This window comes from Trachypithecus francoisi, unplaced genomic scaffold (genome assembly GCF_009764315.1).
Source record: "Trachypithecus francoisi isolate TF-2019V2 unplaced genomic scaffold, Tfra_2.0 Lachesis_group1, whole genome shotgun sequence".
Taxonomy (NCBI): domain Eukaryota; kingdom Metazoa; phylum Chordata; class Mammalia; order Primates; family Cercopithecidae; genus Trachypithecus; species Trachypithecus francoisi.
Genome location: NW_022681454.1, coordinates 14531960 through 14550957, shown reverse-complemented (window position 1 = coordinate 14550957; position 18998 = coordinate 14531960). Strand labels below are relative to the sequence as shown.

The window sequence follows — 18998 nt, the reverse complement described above, 5'->3', positions numbered from 1 at the left end:
CCCCTCTCCCATCTCAAGGCAGACACTCCAGAGCACTGTGGCCAGAGTTATTCTGCCAGCATTTTCAGTAGGTGAGTTGGGGAACAGCTCTCTTTCTTCTAAGACTTTAAGAACAGATGTGCCAAGGAAGAGGCTTGAGACTCTATCAAGACGTATGTATAACCCATGGATGATTTAAAATCATCTCACACCTGTAATGAACAAAAAATTATTGGGGCAGTAACTATAATAATATTAATTATTATTACTATTGTTTTGAAACAGAGTCACACTCTGTCGCCCAGGCTAGAGTGCAGTGGCGTGATCTCAGCTCAATACAACCTCCACCTCCTGGGTTCAAGAGATTCTCCTGCTTCAGCCTCCCGAGTAGCTGGGATTACAGGCGCCCGCCGCCACGCTTGGCTAACTTTTTTTTTGTATTTACAGTACAGATGTGGTTTTTGCCATGTTGGCCAGGCTGGTCTCGAACTCCTGGCCTCAAGTGATCTGCCCACCTTGGCCTCCCAAAGTACAGGCATGAGCCACAGTGCCTGGCCAGTGACTATAATTAAAATGTGTACCTGAAGTGTTAAACTCTGCGGCCAGTTGACTATTTGCAAATTGAAAATCTGCCCAAAGTGAACTCGGAAGTCTGCTCCTAGTGGCCGACTGACTGTCCTGGACACCTCCTTGTTGTTGAAGAGCACTTTTAAGTACACTGAGCGCTTCTTTACATCCTCCCTTCTCGAGACCTCCGCTCTGCAAAAGGAGACCATTCACAGTTGGAGTTAGTAATCATTTACTAAGATCACCAAAATATATGATAAATAAGAACTGAACAGAACAAGGCACACTGCAGGCAACTCTCCCAGTCATGTCAGCCCTCATTTAACCAGAGGAGCCACAGGTCTTGCAAAGTAACATGGAATTTATGGAGAAACCATTAACAGACACTGAAAAGGGCACAGAGGATTTAAGAACTAGAGTCCATTCATCGTTGTACTACAGTCTCCTCAGGTTTTTGAAGCAAGCTTTACATTTGTGTCCCAAAGTTTTAAGTTCACATATTCCTTGTTAACTGGAATAAATTTAAGACATAGGGGATAATAACGATTTATATTTGGGTGAGAAGTTTTATTCTAAAAATACAGCAGCATATTGTAGCAGTTAGATCAAGTTCACTTTTCCAAGATACCAAGTTTTTCTCAGCGTTTTCAGACAGTAAGTGAATGTTCAATGGATGCAGAGTATTAATACATGTTCCTTATTTTTAAAGATAATCTGACTCAGAAAGTTAAAAAAAAAAACAACCTGCTGGGCGCGGTGGCTCACGCCTGTAATCCCAGCACTTTGGGAGGCCGTGGCAGGCGGGCCACAGGGTCAGGAGATAGAGACCATCCTGGCCAACATGGTGAAACCCTGTCTCTACTAAAAATACAAAAAATTAGCCAGGTGTGGTGGCGGGCGCTTGTAGTCCCAGCTACTTGGGAGGCTGAGGCAGGATAATGGCGTGAACATGGGAGGCGGAGCTTGCAGTGAGCTGAGGTCGCGCCACTACACTCCAGCCTGGATGACAGAGCAAGACTCCGTCTCAAAAAAAAAAAAAAAACCAACCTCACATTGGTCTTTAATTTTATTGTACATACATGTACAGACGTCCACCAAAAAATGCCAGTTATTTGTTAAGTAAATAGCAATTCGAGCTAATTAAGGAAAGCAAAAGGTTAGGACATCAAAATTTGAAACAAGCTCAGGTTTTTTTGGGGGGTGGTAGTTTACTAAAAATTGTTCCATTGTGGTAAATATATATAACATAACATAATGTTTATCACCTCAACCGTTTTTAAGTGTATGTTTCAGTGGCATTATGTACAATCACTATGTTGTGTAACCATCACCACTATCCATCTTCAGAACTTTTTCATCATTCCAAACAGAAATTCTCTACTCATTAAAGGGGGTGGTAGTTTTAACTTTTTACATGTCTATAATTTAGACTTATTCTAGATGAAATAGCTCAAATTACTCCAGCATTTTTTTAATAAAGGATACGTCACAGCAAATTTGCAAGAAGTATCCAAGACACCCTAGACTTATACTCCACTCATAAAAGATTACCAAATCAAGCCCAAATTTTCCTTTTAGAAAGCATGCTCTGTCATCACATATTTTGAATGTTCATGTCAAAATTATAGGGTATGGTACTTGTGCCTTGAAAACAGCTTACTTAGTGCAGGGGAATAGTTTATGTATAACGTCTTAATATGTGAAGTTGAGAGAACACATGAAAATGCACAAAAAGCTATAATTTAAAAATAAACATTAGAACATTAGCAGAAGTTTGAAACCAAGACTGTGAGAAGTCTTATAATGACATCCTAATTAACTCCCACATTTTAATGAACTCAGAGGCTGACTGACTTCATTTCAATTCTCATTTTTCATGTTGGGAGATTGAAGATTCCAGTGTACAATAGTCCCTGTCTTCACAATAGATCTTCTGTTTACTAGAGAATTAAGTCTGGGATTTTGTGGTATTGATGATTTTAATGGACTCCCTTTAATTAATGATGATATACCATAACATGCATCAGAATCACTTGGAGACCTTGTGAGAACAGTTTTCTGGGGCCCACCTCAGGGTTTCAGGTTCAATAAATCTCAGGTAGAACTTGCGAGTTTGCATTTCTTTCTTTTTTAAAATTATTTTTAAAATTTCTGTTTAGTTTGTTGCCTTTAAATAATTGTCTGGCTAGTTTTTATTAATCTTTCTTAAACACATTTATTTCAACGTGAGGTATTAAAAATGTTTGGGGTATTTATTTATTTATTCAATAGAGGCAAGGTCTCATTTTGTTCCCCAGGCTGGTCTCCAACTCCTGGTCTCAAGCGATCCTCCCACCTTGGCCTCTCAAAGTGCTGAAGTTATAGGCATGAACCACCATGCCTGGCCTGAGTTTGTGTTTCTAACAAGTCCTCAGTGATGCTGATGCTGCTGATTCCAGGGCTATACTTTGAGAACCATGGCTATACAGCGAAGGAAAGAATAAATAGGAAATATAAAAATATTTTTATTATGTTATAATTTTAAAAAAGAAGATAAACTTATAAATGTATGTTTATGGATTTATTATATGTACAAATGTATATAAATCAAGTGATGTTTCTCAAGTAAGAATGACTAGACATGTATTTTTATCAAATCTGGAGGGTATGCTTCAGATGGTCTGACTTAAACACAAGCTATAGGGCACACCTACAATGTTTTGGGGGGTCTTCAAGGAGACAAGCTGATCCCTGGAGCAGCTGAAATCAAGGAACGGGCAAGGAGATGCATCCATGCCTCTGCCAGAAAGGTGGGACATGCTACCAGTGGACCAAAGACTCATTGAGGTTACAGATAAGGGACTCAAATCAGAAGCCACACAGCCAGCCACTGTGAAGAGCAGGCAGAGATTTGCAACTGGGATGCTTCTCCTACAGGGAGCTTTCCAGTGTGCTCCTGAGTGGCCAGTGCAGATGCATGAGGTAGGTGAATCAATGAAATCACCTAAAGTGGGCAAATGCCAGCAATTTCATGTGGTTCAACCTAATATTCATTCAGAGTTGATGATTCTCCTGATGCTAAAGTAGGTCAGTAAGTGTACACTCCCCACAGTGTGCATGTGCCCACGTGAACATGTGTATCAGATGTCAGCCTCATTTATGGTCAGAGCATCCACTCACCTGGGGCACTGATCATTGGGTGTTACACTTCCCGCCAGGCTTAGCTCTGGAACCAGCGTGGGCTCCCAAGGCCTCCTCCTGCTCTGGGCTGCTCTCTCCCTCACCTCCTGCTCTATCACTGCCCGATCAGTGGGCTCCGGAGGGGTGGGCTTCACAAAGTCCTCCTCAGGATGCGGCTCCTCAGTCTCATCATCAGGATGATCTTCTGCTGCTTGTTTTCTTTTCTTCTTCTTGGCCCTCTGTTGGGTTGGAGGCAACATGACATCAAACGGGAATTTTGGAATTTCATTTAAGAGTACAGTCTTCAGAGCCAGATGGACCTGGATGCAAACCCCAGCCCCATTTCAATCAGATGTGTGTAATCAGGCAGGTCACTAAGCCACCTGACCTCTCTGTGCCTCAGTTTTTTCATCTATAGAATGGAGCCCAGGAAATATCTCCCAGGGCTGTTGAAATGAGACTGTTGAAATGCCTAAAAAGCATTTATCATATAGCCTAGTCCCTAGAAAGAGCTTAAAAAATGGTAAGTATTCATGTGATCATTAATTTTGGTTTTCAAGGCTAAGGACACATCTTGAAATATTAAAATAAGGCGTGTAAGCACAATGAGCATTACAGGTCCACCTGATCTATTATTTGTTGCCCTTGGACTCAGTTTTGTAGGGTCATGTCCATAAAGTTATATAATTTTCTGAAGGAAACTCCAAAGCATCAATCCCTACATTTAATGGAATAATGCATGTAAGATACTCAGCACAGTGCTGGACACAAGCATTAGTGATTTCTACATTATTACTTAAATAGTCACAGAGTGCTACCATAGCATTCTCTATGGACAAAGCTGGCTCTGGTATCAATCAGCTGGGTGGCTTTTTAAGCGAATGCATTAGCCAGTCAATTCATTCATCCTTTTATCCCTTAGCCAGGGGACAGGGGAAGAGACAGAGGGAGCCACAGGATACCCTAGTCTGCCAGTCTGGTTTCCCCACTCCTGTGCTGGAGGCTGTCCTCCCAGACCCTTCCTGGCCAGCCCTATTCCAGGCTGAGTGTTTGTTTACACACTTGCGCTTTCCTCCAGGCCTTCCACTGGTGTAACGACGTTCTGTACTCTTCCATCTTCTGTGCGTACTCCTCCGTATGCTCTTCTAACAGTTCACTTATTTCAGCTTGAATTTCTGCTTCATATGCTTCTTCATCTGCTTTCTGGTCAACTTTTTCCCTTTAAAATAATTTGTAGTCCCTTGGTTATTTCTGGAAATTAAGAGAGCAATAATAACAGCAAATACTTATATTGGACTTGCCATGTGCCAGTTCCTCTTCTAAAAATATCACACATATAAACTCACAATCCTGTGAGGCAGATGTTATTATCCGCCTCTTATACATGAGGTGACAGAGGCTCATAGAAGTTAAGTAAGTTACCCAAGAACACACAGCTGGTGAGTGGAAGGGCTGAATATGAGCCCAACCCACTGAACACTAAGCAGCCATGCCTCTCTGCATTAAATGATCTGTGTGGGGTGCTGACACGGGGCCTGTAAGTTCTCAACTGATAGTGGTGGAAATTTCATTAGTTATTTTATTACTTCTTCAAGTCTCTGAGGAACTGCTTCATTTTGTTGCTACTGAGTCCCTGAAACCACTTTTTAAAAATTTTAATTTTTTAAAATTATACTTTAAGTTCTAGGGTTCATGTGCACAACGTGCAGGTTTGATACATAGGTATACATGTGCCATGCTGGTTTGCTGCACCCATCAACTCGTCATTTACATTAGGTATTTCTCTTAATGCTATCCCTCCCTCAGCCCCTCACCTGCCGACAGGCCCCGGTGTGTGATGTTCCGCGCCCTGTGTCCAAGTGTTCTCATTGTTCAGTTCCCACCTATGAGTGAGAACGTGTTTGGTTTTCTGTCCTTGTGACAGTTTGCTGAGAACGATGGTGAAACCACTATTTTGACTTTAGATGGAGGATTTGGGTTTTTCTATGATGATTTTGCTTACACTCCACCAGGAGATCAGCCCCGTTCAAACCACTGTTTTCCACAGTGTGTTCTGTAGGACATTAGTTCTGTGAGATGTCCCATCAGGAAAAGATATTGTGTCCATATCAATGCTGGATTAAATAAGTGTGAAAGGTTCCTTGCTGGTCATCTTTTCAGAGCCCTTAACATGTTGATGAACAGCATGGCTCTCCTGGTGGGCGGCGGCAAATGTGCGGTGACTGCATCCATCCCACCCAGCACTTTGGAGATGGTGCCGAATACTGACTGCACTATTTTCCCCAAAGCAGTTAAGCTTCGTAATCCATTTTACAAAAACCTAGACAAGTGCATAGAGCTGACAAATATTTGCTGGTGGACACATGTTTCCTGGAGTTTAAGCAGTTTACAGTCCCCCAAGCACAAGCTCTTACAGCTCTCTAGGATGACTACCAAATAAATAACTTTGGATGTACAGTGGTACCCAAAATTTATAAACATCAGGGGGAATTTGGCCTCAAAATTATGTCCCATCTCTGATATACAGAAAACCGTTCACTTTTCTCATTACTATTCAAAAGCATGAATAAACTTGAATATTCTGTGTGTGGCGGGGGGGCGGAAAAACTATGCTTTCTCATAAGGTGGCTAGATGAATCAAGAATGTGAGAAAAGGGTTTTGGAAGATAGCTACTTATCAGGGGAAGGAGTGTTATGACCTCATGGGTAAAATGCCTGTAATTTAGTTTACCCTATAAACTCAAAAAGAAGGAGGGGAGGGATGGAGGGAGAGTTAGCAGCAGGGATGATGGGAGGGAGGGAGAGAGAAAATAATCTGGCAAGGATTTCTGTACTGCTTCTGTGGGAGGCTCAGCCTAGGAGATAGAATTCGAAAGCACAAACCCTGCAATTTCTAGGAGACAGCCATTATTTTGTGAGGTAGCATATTTGAATTTGTCAACCAATATTAACTGAGCAGATACTAAGTGGCAGGTACTCTGGTAGGGACCAGATATACAATACCAATAGGGCCCCTGCTCTCAAAGATCACACAGTCTTAAACACTTGTCCTGAAAACTAACTTCTTTTTTCAATTTTATAATTACAGCTAAAGAAAAATCACAATTTGCAGCTGTCTTTGGCTGAAATATGGCTGTTTTCAAAGCAATATGTCAGATAACTGCCTAAATTTGTTACTATTGTTAACCAACATTAACTGAGCAGATACTAAGCGGCAGGTGCTCTGGCAGAAACCAGATATACAATGACAACAGGGTCTCTAGTCTCAAAGATCACACAGTCTTATACTTGTCCTGAAAACTACCTTTTTTTTTCTCGATTTTGTAATTACAGCCAAAGAAAAATCACAATTTGCAGCTATCTTTGGCTGTACTATGGCTGTTTTCAAAGCAATATGTCAGATAACTGCCCAAATTTGTTACTATTTGTGTCAGTATATAGGCACAACACTTATCCAGGTGAAACAATCAGAAAGGGACCAACACCAGCAGCATAGATGCTCTTGCATTAACACATAGAACATGGTTGTGTTGTGATAAACTGTACTCTTAAGCATATATAAAAGTCTAGTGAATTAGGTAGCAGAAATATTATCAAAGCTTACTTTCTCCACACCACAAATGAAGGTCAATTCCAAATGAATTGAAGATGAAATGTGAAAGCTAAAACTATAAAGGTTATAGGAGACAATATCATAGAATATCTACATGACTCAGGGGAAGAATTTCTTAAGAAGCACACAAAAAGCACCAACAGTAAAAGAAAAAACGAATGTATTTTATCTTTTTAAAGTTAAGAATTTCTATCCATCAAAAAGCAACAAAAAGAGAGTAAAAAGACAACTAACGAGTAGGAGAAGATATCGGCAATACACACTACTAACAAATTCCCATGTTATATGTGGAATGCCTCCAAATTACCAAAAAAGATAACAAGATAAATAATCCAGTCCAAAAAGTGACCAAAGCCTTGAACAGACACCTCACAAAAGTGGAAATCCAGATAGTCAGTGCATGTACAAAAAAATGCTCACCTTCATGAGTAATCAGGAAAATATAAATGAAAACATGTCAGCAGGTCGGCAAAATGTTAGTTAACACCACCAAGTAATCAGCATGATACGGGTGATATGGACCTACGAGAACCCCTGTGAAGGCATGAATCAGCACAACTTCTGGAATATGTTTGGAGTCAGCAATGTAAAGTTGAAATGAAATCTTGGGCACAGGTACCCTAAAAGACAAGTACAAAAATGCCTACAGAAGTGGTCTCTGTAACAGTTGAAAAATGGAATAAACTCAAATGCCCATCAACGGAAATGGACAAGTTTGGCTATATTTGTATAATGAAGTATTATAAAGCAAAGAAATCTAACTACAGCCATGTGCTGTCAAGTAGATGAATCTCACAAACACAGTACTGAAGAAAAGAAACATGTATGTATTCACTAAAGAATACACACAACATACTTTCAGGTATGTAGAAGTCAAATACAGGCAATATTAAACTGTATATTCTTAGGGATTGCACATAGTTGGCAAAACTATAAAGACAAGAAAACAATGATCACAAAAGTCCAGGTAGTTGTTATTTTGGGGATTGAGGAGGATGCTATATGGGAGGGGCTGCTCAGGTACGAAATGTTCTATTTCTTAACCTGGGAAGTGGTTATATGCATATTTATCTGTAATGACTTTTAAAACTGTATCCAAGTTTTATATGTTTTTCTTGATGTGTGATATATCCCAATAAAATAATTTTTCAAAAAAGCCTACTTTCTCAAAACAAGTTTCAAGGGAGTATTTGTAAATCTCTGGAACTCTCGAAGGGATTTCATCTCTTTCCAAACTTTTATGATGGTCTTAAGCAATGTTCGATCTTTTTCTTGTTCAGCATCACGGAATTTTCTCGTTTGTCTGCAACATATAATAACACATGAGTATATATTAAAAAGTTAGGTGTGTTTGTTTACAAAAGAAATTAATAATGCTACAGTGATTGTATATGCAATCTGATAGCTACCATATTTTGAAATAAGTACAGAAAACTAAATACAAATGCAAATGTAAAGACAATAGGATGTCAACCTGTTTTGAGAGGTTTACTTGATTTTGTTCTCTTTAGGCAGATCTGACTTTAATTAAGTACTGAAAAAATTCATATTAAAACTATGCATCCTTCAACAAATAGTCACCTTTGAAGGTAAGAAAATAAAGGCAGTTCTCATGGACTAAATTATTGTAAACATAGCAAAGTACACTGCTGTCCTAGTTAGCAACAAATACATTTAAAGTCTTTCTGTGTTAACACAAATCACAAGTTCCACACTGAGGAGATGAAGTATTGTTATTGCATGCCTTGGAGACTTTCAATATTCACTAGATTGTCAATATTTTTGGTTTGATCTGAAGAGACATTATTTGAAAATTCTTTCCTCTTTATTTTATTTAATACCTTACTTTAAGTTCTCTTTATAAATGATAGCCATATTTAGATCCCAAATGCATTTTACTGCATAATGAGATAATTGTTAAATTTTTGAACAAGTGCCATGAGTCATTCCAGGGAATTTAGAAGTGTCTAAGAGACAGAAGATGTCTCTGTCCTCAGGGAGTTTATAGTTTAGCTCAGGGGACGGACACATACGTAAATGATATCAGTGTGAGGTTTGTCTAAGAAAGTATCATGAGAAACCAAGCATGTAGCATTTCACAAATTAGCACCTCATGACCTCCAGAAGGCAGGCCTAAGTCTGGAGATTGTACGTGTGATGACTTAGTGGTACAGAGAAATAAGGGGGTCTAGGTTTCTAAGATCAACTGGTAGCTGTAGAAAAGGAAGATGGCAGAAAATGATAGTAGTTAGGTAGTCAAGATCTGGGACTCTGGGAAGCCCTTAGAAAAGCAAAAAAGCAACAAACTAGAATAAGAAACATTCTCTTTGAGGAGCAGTAAAACATTGTGGCTAAGGGTGCAGTTGTTGCAACCAGACTACCCAGGTTTGAATCTCAGCTCTACTATTTACTAGCTGGATTGGATAAGCTATTTCCCTTTGCTGGCTCACATCTGTAAAATGGGTATGGTAGGAGTTGACCGCACTGGGTTGTTGGGAGGAGTTAATGAGATAATCCGCATAATTGCTTAGAACCTTGCCCGGTACCAAGCAAGAGGCCCACAAATGTTATCTGTCACCATCAGGTGATCAGTTCGTCTCCTATGCCTTTAGCTGTTATCACCCCTGCTTCAGTTTTAAAAACCACAATATAAAATTATTTTACTAGTTACATGACACCTTCAGGCTTTCTGATATATTTTCTACTTTCTTTTTTAGTACCTAAAAATAATAGTTTCCCAGAAATGCTAAAAAGAGCTCTTAGCAAGAAAAATTTGCAACGAACTAAAGAAGCAGAAAATTACAAAATAATATTTAATTAAAATTTGTGACCAGAGCTGGGGAGGAAGAGGGAAAGGCAATTTTGATTAGGGAGTCGGCAACAGTTTTCTGAAACCTGATGTAGATGGAGTTTAGACCGTGCAGTGGACTCCTGCTCAGAGATGAAACTTTGGGAGCCACTGGCATCTGGATGATGTTTAAAGCCAAAAAGTGGATTCATTTCAGAAGAAAATGCAATTTTAAACAAGGTTAAAAAGAAAACAACATTAACACCTGAGACTCAGAACATGTATAAGCTGGACAGAGGAGAATGATGGTCAAAGAATGATGAGAAGGACAAATGGCTGGAGAGGGATGAGGACACCCAGGAGAGGGTGGTGTATGGAGATGCAGGATGTCCTGACAGGCAATGTGTGGGGATGGTGTCTGCGTTCAAGCACTGAGCAGGCCGAGACGTTCCATTCCACTTTCCTAGGTGGAGGTCCCCAGGGGCTGTGGCAAGATTTGCTTCAGAGGAAAGGTGGGCACAGGAATGAGACAGGATAGGTTGGAAATGGGAGAGAGTGGAGATAGTATGAATAGCAAATGTTTACCTGGTGTTTGGCCGTGAAAGGAAATATAGAGATAAAATGGTAGCTGGATGGGGACTTGGGGTCATAGAATTTTTATGTGTTCAAGACTGAGCACATCTGAGGGCAAAGACCCTACAGAGAGGTTAAGTAAAATGTTCCTATGTTGCATGACCATTCACATTTTCTTCCTTCTATATCCCGGTTCCCGTTCGGAGGACAAGGAATGTAGTCATGATGCCGCTATGGAAAATAAAATGGAAAATGCTTTATGGTGCTGGCCCGGGTTAACTGCAACCAGTGGAGGGCTCAGCAAATGCTTGAGGTGGGGAGTTCTTGGGGGTGGCTGATCAGATCCCAGGGGGCTTGAGGAAATGGATCCATGTGAAGAAACATCCAGCAATAGATCATCTACTTAGAAATTGTTTTACCACCTAGTGAAAAGTCAGCAAAGGATGGAAATCTCTTTTACTGGGTCAGAAATGCTAAATCTCAAAGGCTTTCATCTTCAGGGGCACAGAATTATTGTAACAGGTCTGCTGTCCATGACTCTGCTGGGTATTGTCTCTAGATCTCACACACAGTTCTGGTGTTTTTCAAATAGTGACTAATAAATACAGTTCCATATAAAATCACATTTGCTTTCAGAATAGCTTTTTGTCACTTTTTTCTTAATGTATGCCAAAACAAAAATTGTTCTCACAAGGAGATTGCAATATGTTTTCCTTTTAATATAAAAAATAATTTTTATTTAAAAATATACTCCATACTTTTGCAATTATAGGTTACAAACTTCACTAATTTCTACTTTGCTGGAAGAATTTCCAACTCATAGCTAGACTGTAAAAAGAAAAGTATACATTGAAATGCCTTCATTTATTATTTCCTGTTCTAAGGATTTGTTCTGTGGAAGTACTCATACAAATATAATATTTAGGAATTTTAATTACAGTAGAATTTAAATAAAAACAGAATAGAAATGCAAATACATATCAGTTGAGAATTATACAAACTACAATAAATCTACATAATGCCAGGCTTTAAACCATGATGTAAATCTACATGCACTGTGGCAGGAAAATGTCTAAGATGCATTGTATATAAAGAAACAAGCTGCATGATTCATGTTGATACCTGCAGATCTGATTCAGTCATTTTAACTGTGGTACAGAAATTCACTGTAAGCCTATACCAAGATGGGTTTACTCTGCTACTGGGTTATTTCTAGTGGCTTCCTTTTTTTTTTTTGTCAAGATCTCACTCTTTCACCCAGGCTGGAGTGCAGTGGTGCCATCCTAGCTCACTGCAGCCTCAAACTCTTGGGCTCGAGTGATCCTCCTTCCTCAGCCTTTGAGTGGTTGGGACTACATGCATATACTACTATACTCAGCTAATATTTAAAATTTTTTTGTACAGGCTAGTCTCAAACTACTGGCTTCAAACTGTCCTCTCACCTTGGCCTCCCAAAGTGCTGGGATTACAGGCATGAGCCACCATGCCCAGGCTGTCTTACTTTTGAATGATGCTGTGCATATCTTTGCACATGTCCCCATGTACATATGCACACATAGCTCCTTAAAGAACATCTTGTATCTGAATCAGAATTGCTGGGTCCAAACTGATGAGCCTCTTCAACACTTTATGAGTTAGGGCCAAGCTGCTCTCTAAAGTGGTAGCTGTAGCAGTTTTCCCTTACACCTGGGCAGAGTGACCATTTCCCTCATTCTCAGTCACATTACTGGACTTCAAATATTGTGTTAATATGATAGATGTATTTCATTTTTTTATTTGGCATAATTTCACATGTATTCATTGCATTCAGAAAAAGTACCTGGAAAAATAAACTCTAACAAGTGCACATCTAACAGGGGGAAAAAAGTAGTTACACTTAACAAACTTTACTCACCGAATTTCAGATTTATACTCATTGATGGTTTTTTGGATGGTATCAAGGGACGAATGGGGTTTTTCTGGATCAACACCAGTCTGAACAGCATTTCTTAGAGCTTGGAGCTTAAAAAGATATGGATACAAGTTTTGAGTTACACTCTATTCCCTACTGCAGTGCAAGTGGACCCACCCACTTATCCTGGGCAAAATGGTGCCAGCAGTCTGTGAATGGATGTTCAAGCATCCAGCTGTCTCCAGACTTTCACATAAATGAATTATGATGGAGAACTGTTTCATCTGTTCTTGAAGAAACTGGATTAGTAAAGAATAGTGTATGTCCATCCTTGTTCCATAGCCCAGATAATCAAGCTGCTCATGAAAATATTATTTTTATGTGTGTATCTTAGAACCAAGTTTTCTTCCAAAGCTAGCAGTGGGTTTGCCTGGGTCCAGGACATACGATGATATTCTTGTGATACAAAGAAACTATAAAATTACAGACTCGTAAAATGAGATATTGTGAAGTTATCTCTTCTTTGGGCAGTAAGGTTTTAAAGTCAGGGCATGAGACTAAAATTGCCTATAGTCAAAATTACCCACAAAAATCCCATGGGATAGTGTCACACTGGGAATAAATCCAAATGCATAGCCATTCCTTTGACCATCAGTTGAAACAACTGACTTGTGTTTAAGTGCCATACTATGAGAATAATAAATATAAAGATGAGAATGTTTCTAACAATAGATATTCTCAAGCCACCAATGGTTTCAAGTTCTGAGCTCACGTAAGCAAGTAATAACCACATATCTTCCACCTAACACCCACTTCTGGTGGGTGCTGTAGTGTTTACAGAAAGCCTTCTGTTTAGGGCAAGTGTGTGCCAATAAATTTGCACACATTACATGTATACCAACTCTGTCTTTCCCTTTGTCTCTAGCTGGATAATGCATCACACATCCTAGACAGAGGAAACATGTGAAAGAGGGGCATGAACATTTTGCTGTTAGAAATTTTCATTGTTTGGGCTCATTGGAAGAACCAACTCCATTGACCATCATTATGGAAGAAATCACATGTACCTTATCAGTAAGAAATTTTGCCTTGTTTCTCTGGTGTCTTGCAAGGTACTGGTCATGTAACTGGGCCAGCTTGGCTGCCAAAACATGCTCTCGGCTAAAACAGGGATGATGAGTGAAGATTAACCCCGAAATATCAATGTCCAGTTGGAAATTTCCAGGAGAGTCTCCAGATCTGATCATATGCTGACTACTGTGAACATACTTTACTGCCTGCCAAGGAGAGAAGAGTGTAGACAGAACACAGTTAAAGCACTTACTAGATAATGATTCTCTAATCCACAATGGGAAAACAGATGCAAAATACCTTCTATCCTGGACAAGTCAGGTGAAAAATGCTTGATTACCTATTTTCAGGTTTTAGAGGCCAGCTCTTTTTTGAATAGTTGAACAGCAAAATGAAAGACTGGGAGTTAGAAAAGAAACCATTTCAATCTTGCTTTCTCAAGTCTTTTAGGTTTTATTACTCACCCAAGTTGTAGTTCTAATCCTTTTCATGCGGACTATCTTGTTTCTTGGAATCTTGGGTTTTGTAGCTGGTGACCTTGAAATTATTTGAACGGGAGGAGCATAGATTCTAGTTCAAATCGATCATTATTTGGATCCCGGGCATACCCCATGTATTTACATTTTAAAACATGTGGAGAAGGCTTCATTTTGTAGACAGCAGCAAGAGATATTTACCTAACTGGCATCATGCTCCACTCAGTCTTCATGGGGAGGAGAGATATTGGTTTGCAAAATAAGAGTGGGGGCTGTGTAGCTGAGCCAAGCATGTAGAAAACAAAACAGAAGTATCCAACAGGAATTTCTTGGATCATTTGCTATATAATGTATCAGATACATCTCTTTGCTTTCTTCCATAAAATCTTCAAGATATTTACTTTGATTACTACAGCTACTGTGGGTGGGAGCTCAAGGGTGGAGAGGAGACATCTTGGATTTTGTGGCTTTATTTTTTTCTTATTATAAAGACTGACTACAGTAAGGATACGGTGGTTGAGACATCACTTGATCCTCCTTTTTGCAGAGACGAGCTATTTATCTAGAAAATGATAATGTATTTATCATTTTAAATGATAATGTGGCATAAGTAAATTATTTATAAATCATGAGCTTAAAGGAAAATTGTAAAAATTCTGATCAGAATGGAAGCTTTTATCTTCCCTAAATTATGGGTAACATGTTCAGCAACTCTTCATTTAATTATTTTGCATGGTATTATGTTAAGATGCTAGATCTGGGCTATGAGACTTGGATTCTAGGCCTGGCTCTACCTTGAACTTGCTCTGAGACCTTGGGCAAGTCACTATGCATCTCTGGGCCTCTAATTTTTCATATGTAGAAATAGGAGGCTAAGGAAAAAGATTAAATTAGCATTTTGTAGATCACTAGGTATCATATCAGGCATTTCACATGCATCATCTCATTTACTCAACAAAGATTAATGGATGTGTACAGTGTGGTAGAGCCTGTCTTCAAGCAGCAATCAATTTAGAAGGGAAAACAGCCCTAGGATCTAAAAGCATGAAGTCTGGGATGTGCAGAGGGAGGTAGGGAAGCCCAGCCCAGAAGAGGGGATTCCAGCATTAAAATCTTATGTTTATAAGATTTGAACAAATTGTTTTATTTTAAAAAGGCCCTTGTAAAACTGGAATGTGTTTACCAATATTTTAGGCTCAAATCAGGATGAATTAACTATACTGCAGTACTTTCTGGAATATGCTGTATTTCCCAAATCTGTATTAGCCCACATTACAATAATTGCTGGTGGTCTCTGCTTTTTGCTTAGCCCAACCAAGTAAAAAATCTTCCAGGACTCGTTGCAGCCACTGGGCTAGACTGCTCAAAAGACCACAACTCCCATACTATTAGAGAGAAAGACCTCTAGTTCCTTGTCTCTTTGTTGTATCTGTTCCCTTTCTTATATATTGAGAACTATTATGAACGCAGTAGCAACAATTTCTTTCAAGAATCTTCACTTGAATTTATAGGAGGAAAAACCACTGGGACACGGATCAGCTTCCACTGGTCTTTTGCATCTTATGAAAGCCCTGAGTGGCCTTTAAGAGATCAGATCTGGTCATTAATATACCTACACTTCAGAGTGCAACAATGGACGGCCACTTTTTCTTTTTTCTCTTTCATTCAGGTAAAAGTATTCAATTATAAACTGCATTAATATTAGAAGCTTTTAATCTCCATGTGACCACTCTTTTATAATCCAGATTACCTGGATTAATGAAAAATTTCCACCTCACAAATATGTGTACAACTAGACTTCAAACCACAGACATAATGGAAAATTCTTCTCTAATTGCTTTGCAGCTGCTCATTCTTGCCTTGCCTTGCCTCTTACCTATGGGGTTCCAGAGTTATGAGATCACTCAGGGTGTGGCTCTCATACGCTTCTTGGTATGAGTAAGTAACATGGGTAGAGTGGTTCTATTTACTTGTAATGTAACTTAAGTCACCTGTACTTTGCACCTCCTGCCACAAATCTGCATTAGCCTAAGTTCCAAAACCTGCTAGTGGTCTCGGCCTTAGGCTCAGCTCAACCAAGTATAATGGTGTTTCAGGACACTTAGTAGTCATTGGGCTAACCAGATCAAAAGACCCCAACTCTCTTCCTATTAGGGAGAAAGACACCTAGTTCCTTGTCCTTTTTTTTTGTTGCATCTGTTTTCCTTTCTTATTTATTGACAACTATCATAAACACAGTAGCAACAATTACTCCCAAGGAGGGATAATATTTAGAGTATATTTTAACTTTAAAATTCATTTGATTTTTTAGTCTTCAACTGAAAACCGAAACTCTAAGAGTTGACGAGTATGGATTATCTATTGATGTTCTCAGCATGTGCAGAGATGCATACCAAAGGAGAAAAAAAATTAAAAATTGTACAGAAGACCAGGTGCAGTGGCTCACGCCTGTAATCTCAGCCCTTTGGGAGGCCAAGGCGGTAGTTCACGAGGTCAGGAGTTCAAGACCAGCCTGGCCAAGATGGTGAAACCCCGTCTCTACTAAAAATACGGAAGTTAGCTGGATGTGGTGGCAGATGCCTGTAATCCCAGCTACTCGGGAGACTGAGGCAGAGAATTGCTTGAACCCAGGAGGCAGAGGCTGCAGTGAGCTGAGATTGCGCCACTGTGCTCCAGCCTGGGCAACAGAGCGAGGCTCTGTCTCAAAACAACAACAACAAAAATGTACAGAAAATTAATAATCCTTGGTAAGTTTACAATGCAAGTTTCTACATTTGCCCTGAGAAAATAATAGCAACAAAGTCGGGGTCCACCTCAGAGCCTGCAGTAGATTCTAGAATTATTATTCTGGTCTTCCCTGGGAAGCCTTCTCATTTCCCATCTTCTGGAAACATGCCATGTTTCCTGGACATGAGGTTAGTGCATAATGATCCACTTGCCACTGACTAGAGTTTATTTTTTGGTATTGATAATGTGAACCGTGGGGAGAAATATGATTCTTTCCTTCTGGAGTTGTTAAGCTTAGGCTATCAAAGGACACATCCCCTAATATGTAGAGACTTCTGTCCTACCTGCAATTGCAGAGAATGAGGCCCACCAGTATTCAAGATGAACCAGAGAAAAGAGAGGTGGAAGAGAGGCCTGCTGGCATCACATCCCTGGTCCTGGCCCCTGAGATCTTGTTTCCTAAAGGTCCTCCTTCATTTTATGATTTATTCCCAGATCCTTTCCAGTTTTTTGAGCCACTAAGTTCCCTCTTTGCTTAAGCTAGTTTGCAATGGGTTTCTGTCATGTGCAACCAAGAGAATCCTGTGTCGTGCAGTGCTTAGAATGCAGGAGATTAACAATGCTTTGGTGAAAAACTGGTGAGAATAATGATGGGAAAGTGACACTTTTATCTAGTGGTACCTCTGCAGGAGCTTTGAATCATGACACAGTCCTCCAATGGGTATGCAGTTCTGAAAAAGGGGGGCTCCTACATGTTGCAGGGGCTTTAACACTTGTTTCCATTTCTGTCTTTCCAGCCAAGGCACAAAGTTCTCTCTATGGCCAAGCTAAGGTTGCTCCCTCTGTATTCCCAGAATTTAGCACAGCTAAGAATATAGTAGACTTTTAGTTAGAGATGGAAGTAATAAAAAGGGAAGGAAGGAAGGAAGGAAGGACAAAGGAAGGAGAGAAAGAAGAGGGATGTTTGTACTGCTTTTCAACAACTTTTGTTTTTTTTGAGATGGAGTTTTGCTCTTATCACCCAGGCTGGAGTGCGAAGGCATGGTCTCTGCTCACTGCAACCTTTGCCTTCCAGGTTCAAGCAATCTCCTGCCTCAGGCTTCTGAGTAGCTGAGATTACACCCACCCACCACCCCTGCCTAATTTTTGTATTTTTAGTACAGACGGAGTTTCACCATGTTGGCCAGGCTGGTCTTGAACTCCTGATCTCAGGTGATCTGCCCACCTCGGCCTCCCAAAGTGCTGGGATTACAGATGTGAGCCACTGCGCCAGGCCTGCTTTTCAACAACTTTAACCCTACTTTGCTATCGTGATTAGGCAAACTGTATTTTATATTGTTTATGTTTTACCTGCAATGTCCTATCTAGCATTTTAATTTTTTACTTTTGCACTAATTACTTCTTAAGATGTGTTAAATTGTATTCTTTCTTATTTGATGTTTAACAGTTTTTCTTTGCATGACAGCTAATTCCTTTTTGCATTTTTCTATCTTTAATTGTCTCATCTCAATTTAAGAACATCCTAATATTGAGACAATATTAAGAACAGAATATTTCACTTTTAAAAACTACTTGTTTCCCCCTCTGTAATTAAAAAAAAAGTTCAAAAAAGCAGGGCTGAATACCAACTCCCTTCTAAATAAAACTCTTACATTCTCTAATGGGAGGGTGCACAATCCATCATTGGAGTCAATAGCGTAGTATTCCTAACCAAAGAACAACTGGGCTTGACTCAAACGGGTGATCAGTGCTGGTTGATCCTGCTGGGTGAAGTTAGCATCAGACCCAAGCGCTCTGAGGCGTAAATTCATCAAGGCTCTGTTAAGGGCCCAAGGAAATGCTGACTTTTATTTTCTTAACATTTTTCCTTCTATGTATGTATGTATGCATGTATTTTTTAGAGACAAGGTCTCACTCTGTCAACCAAGCTGGAGTGCAGTTGTGTGATAATAGCTCACTACAACCTTGCACTCCTGGGCTCAAGTGATCCTCCTGCTTGAGCGTCTTGAGTAGCTGGGACCACAGGCCTGTGCCACCACGTCTGGCTACCTTTTTATTTTTTGTAGAGGTAGGGGGTCTCACTATGTTGTTCAGGCTGTTCTCAAATTCGTGGCCTCAAGCAATCCTCCCATGTTAGCCTCACAAGGCTTTGGG

The 18998-nt window shown here is 39.8% G+C and overlaps 1 protein-coding gene across 3 annotated transcripts in view; it reads right to left on the bottom strand.

Moving 5' to 3' along the window:
• The window catches only part of CC2D2A (coiled-coil and C2 domain containing 2A), a 136709-nt gene that overhangs the window by 60519 nt on the left and 57192 nt on the right, over positions 1-18998 (bottom strand). For all 3 annotated transcript variants that reach the window (XM_033213787.1, XM_033213789.1, XM_033213788.1), the window contains 6 exons: positions 13638-13847; positions 12574-12680; positions 8481-8621; positions 4768-4924; positions 3706-3944; positions 561-738 (listed from right to left, as the gene is read on the bottom strand). In XM_033213787.1, the coding sequence (XP_033069678.1) occupies positions 561-738; positions 3706-3944; positions 4768-4924; positions 8481-8621; positions 12574-12680; positions 13638-13847 (1032 nt within the window). The remainder of the gene's footprint in view (positions 1-560; positions 739-3705; positions 3945-4767; positions 4925-8480; positions 8622-12573; positions 12681-13637; positions 13848-18998) is intronic.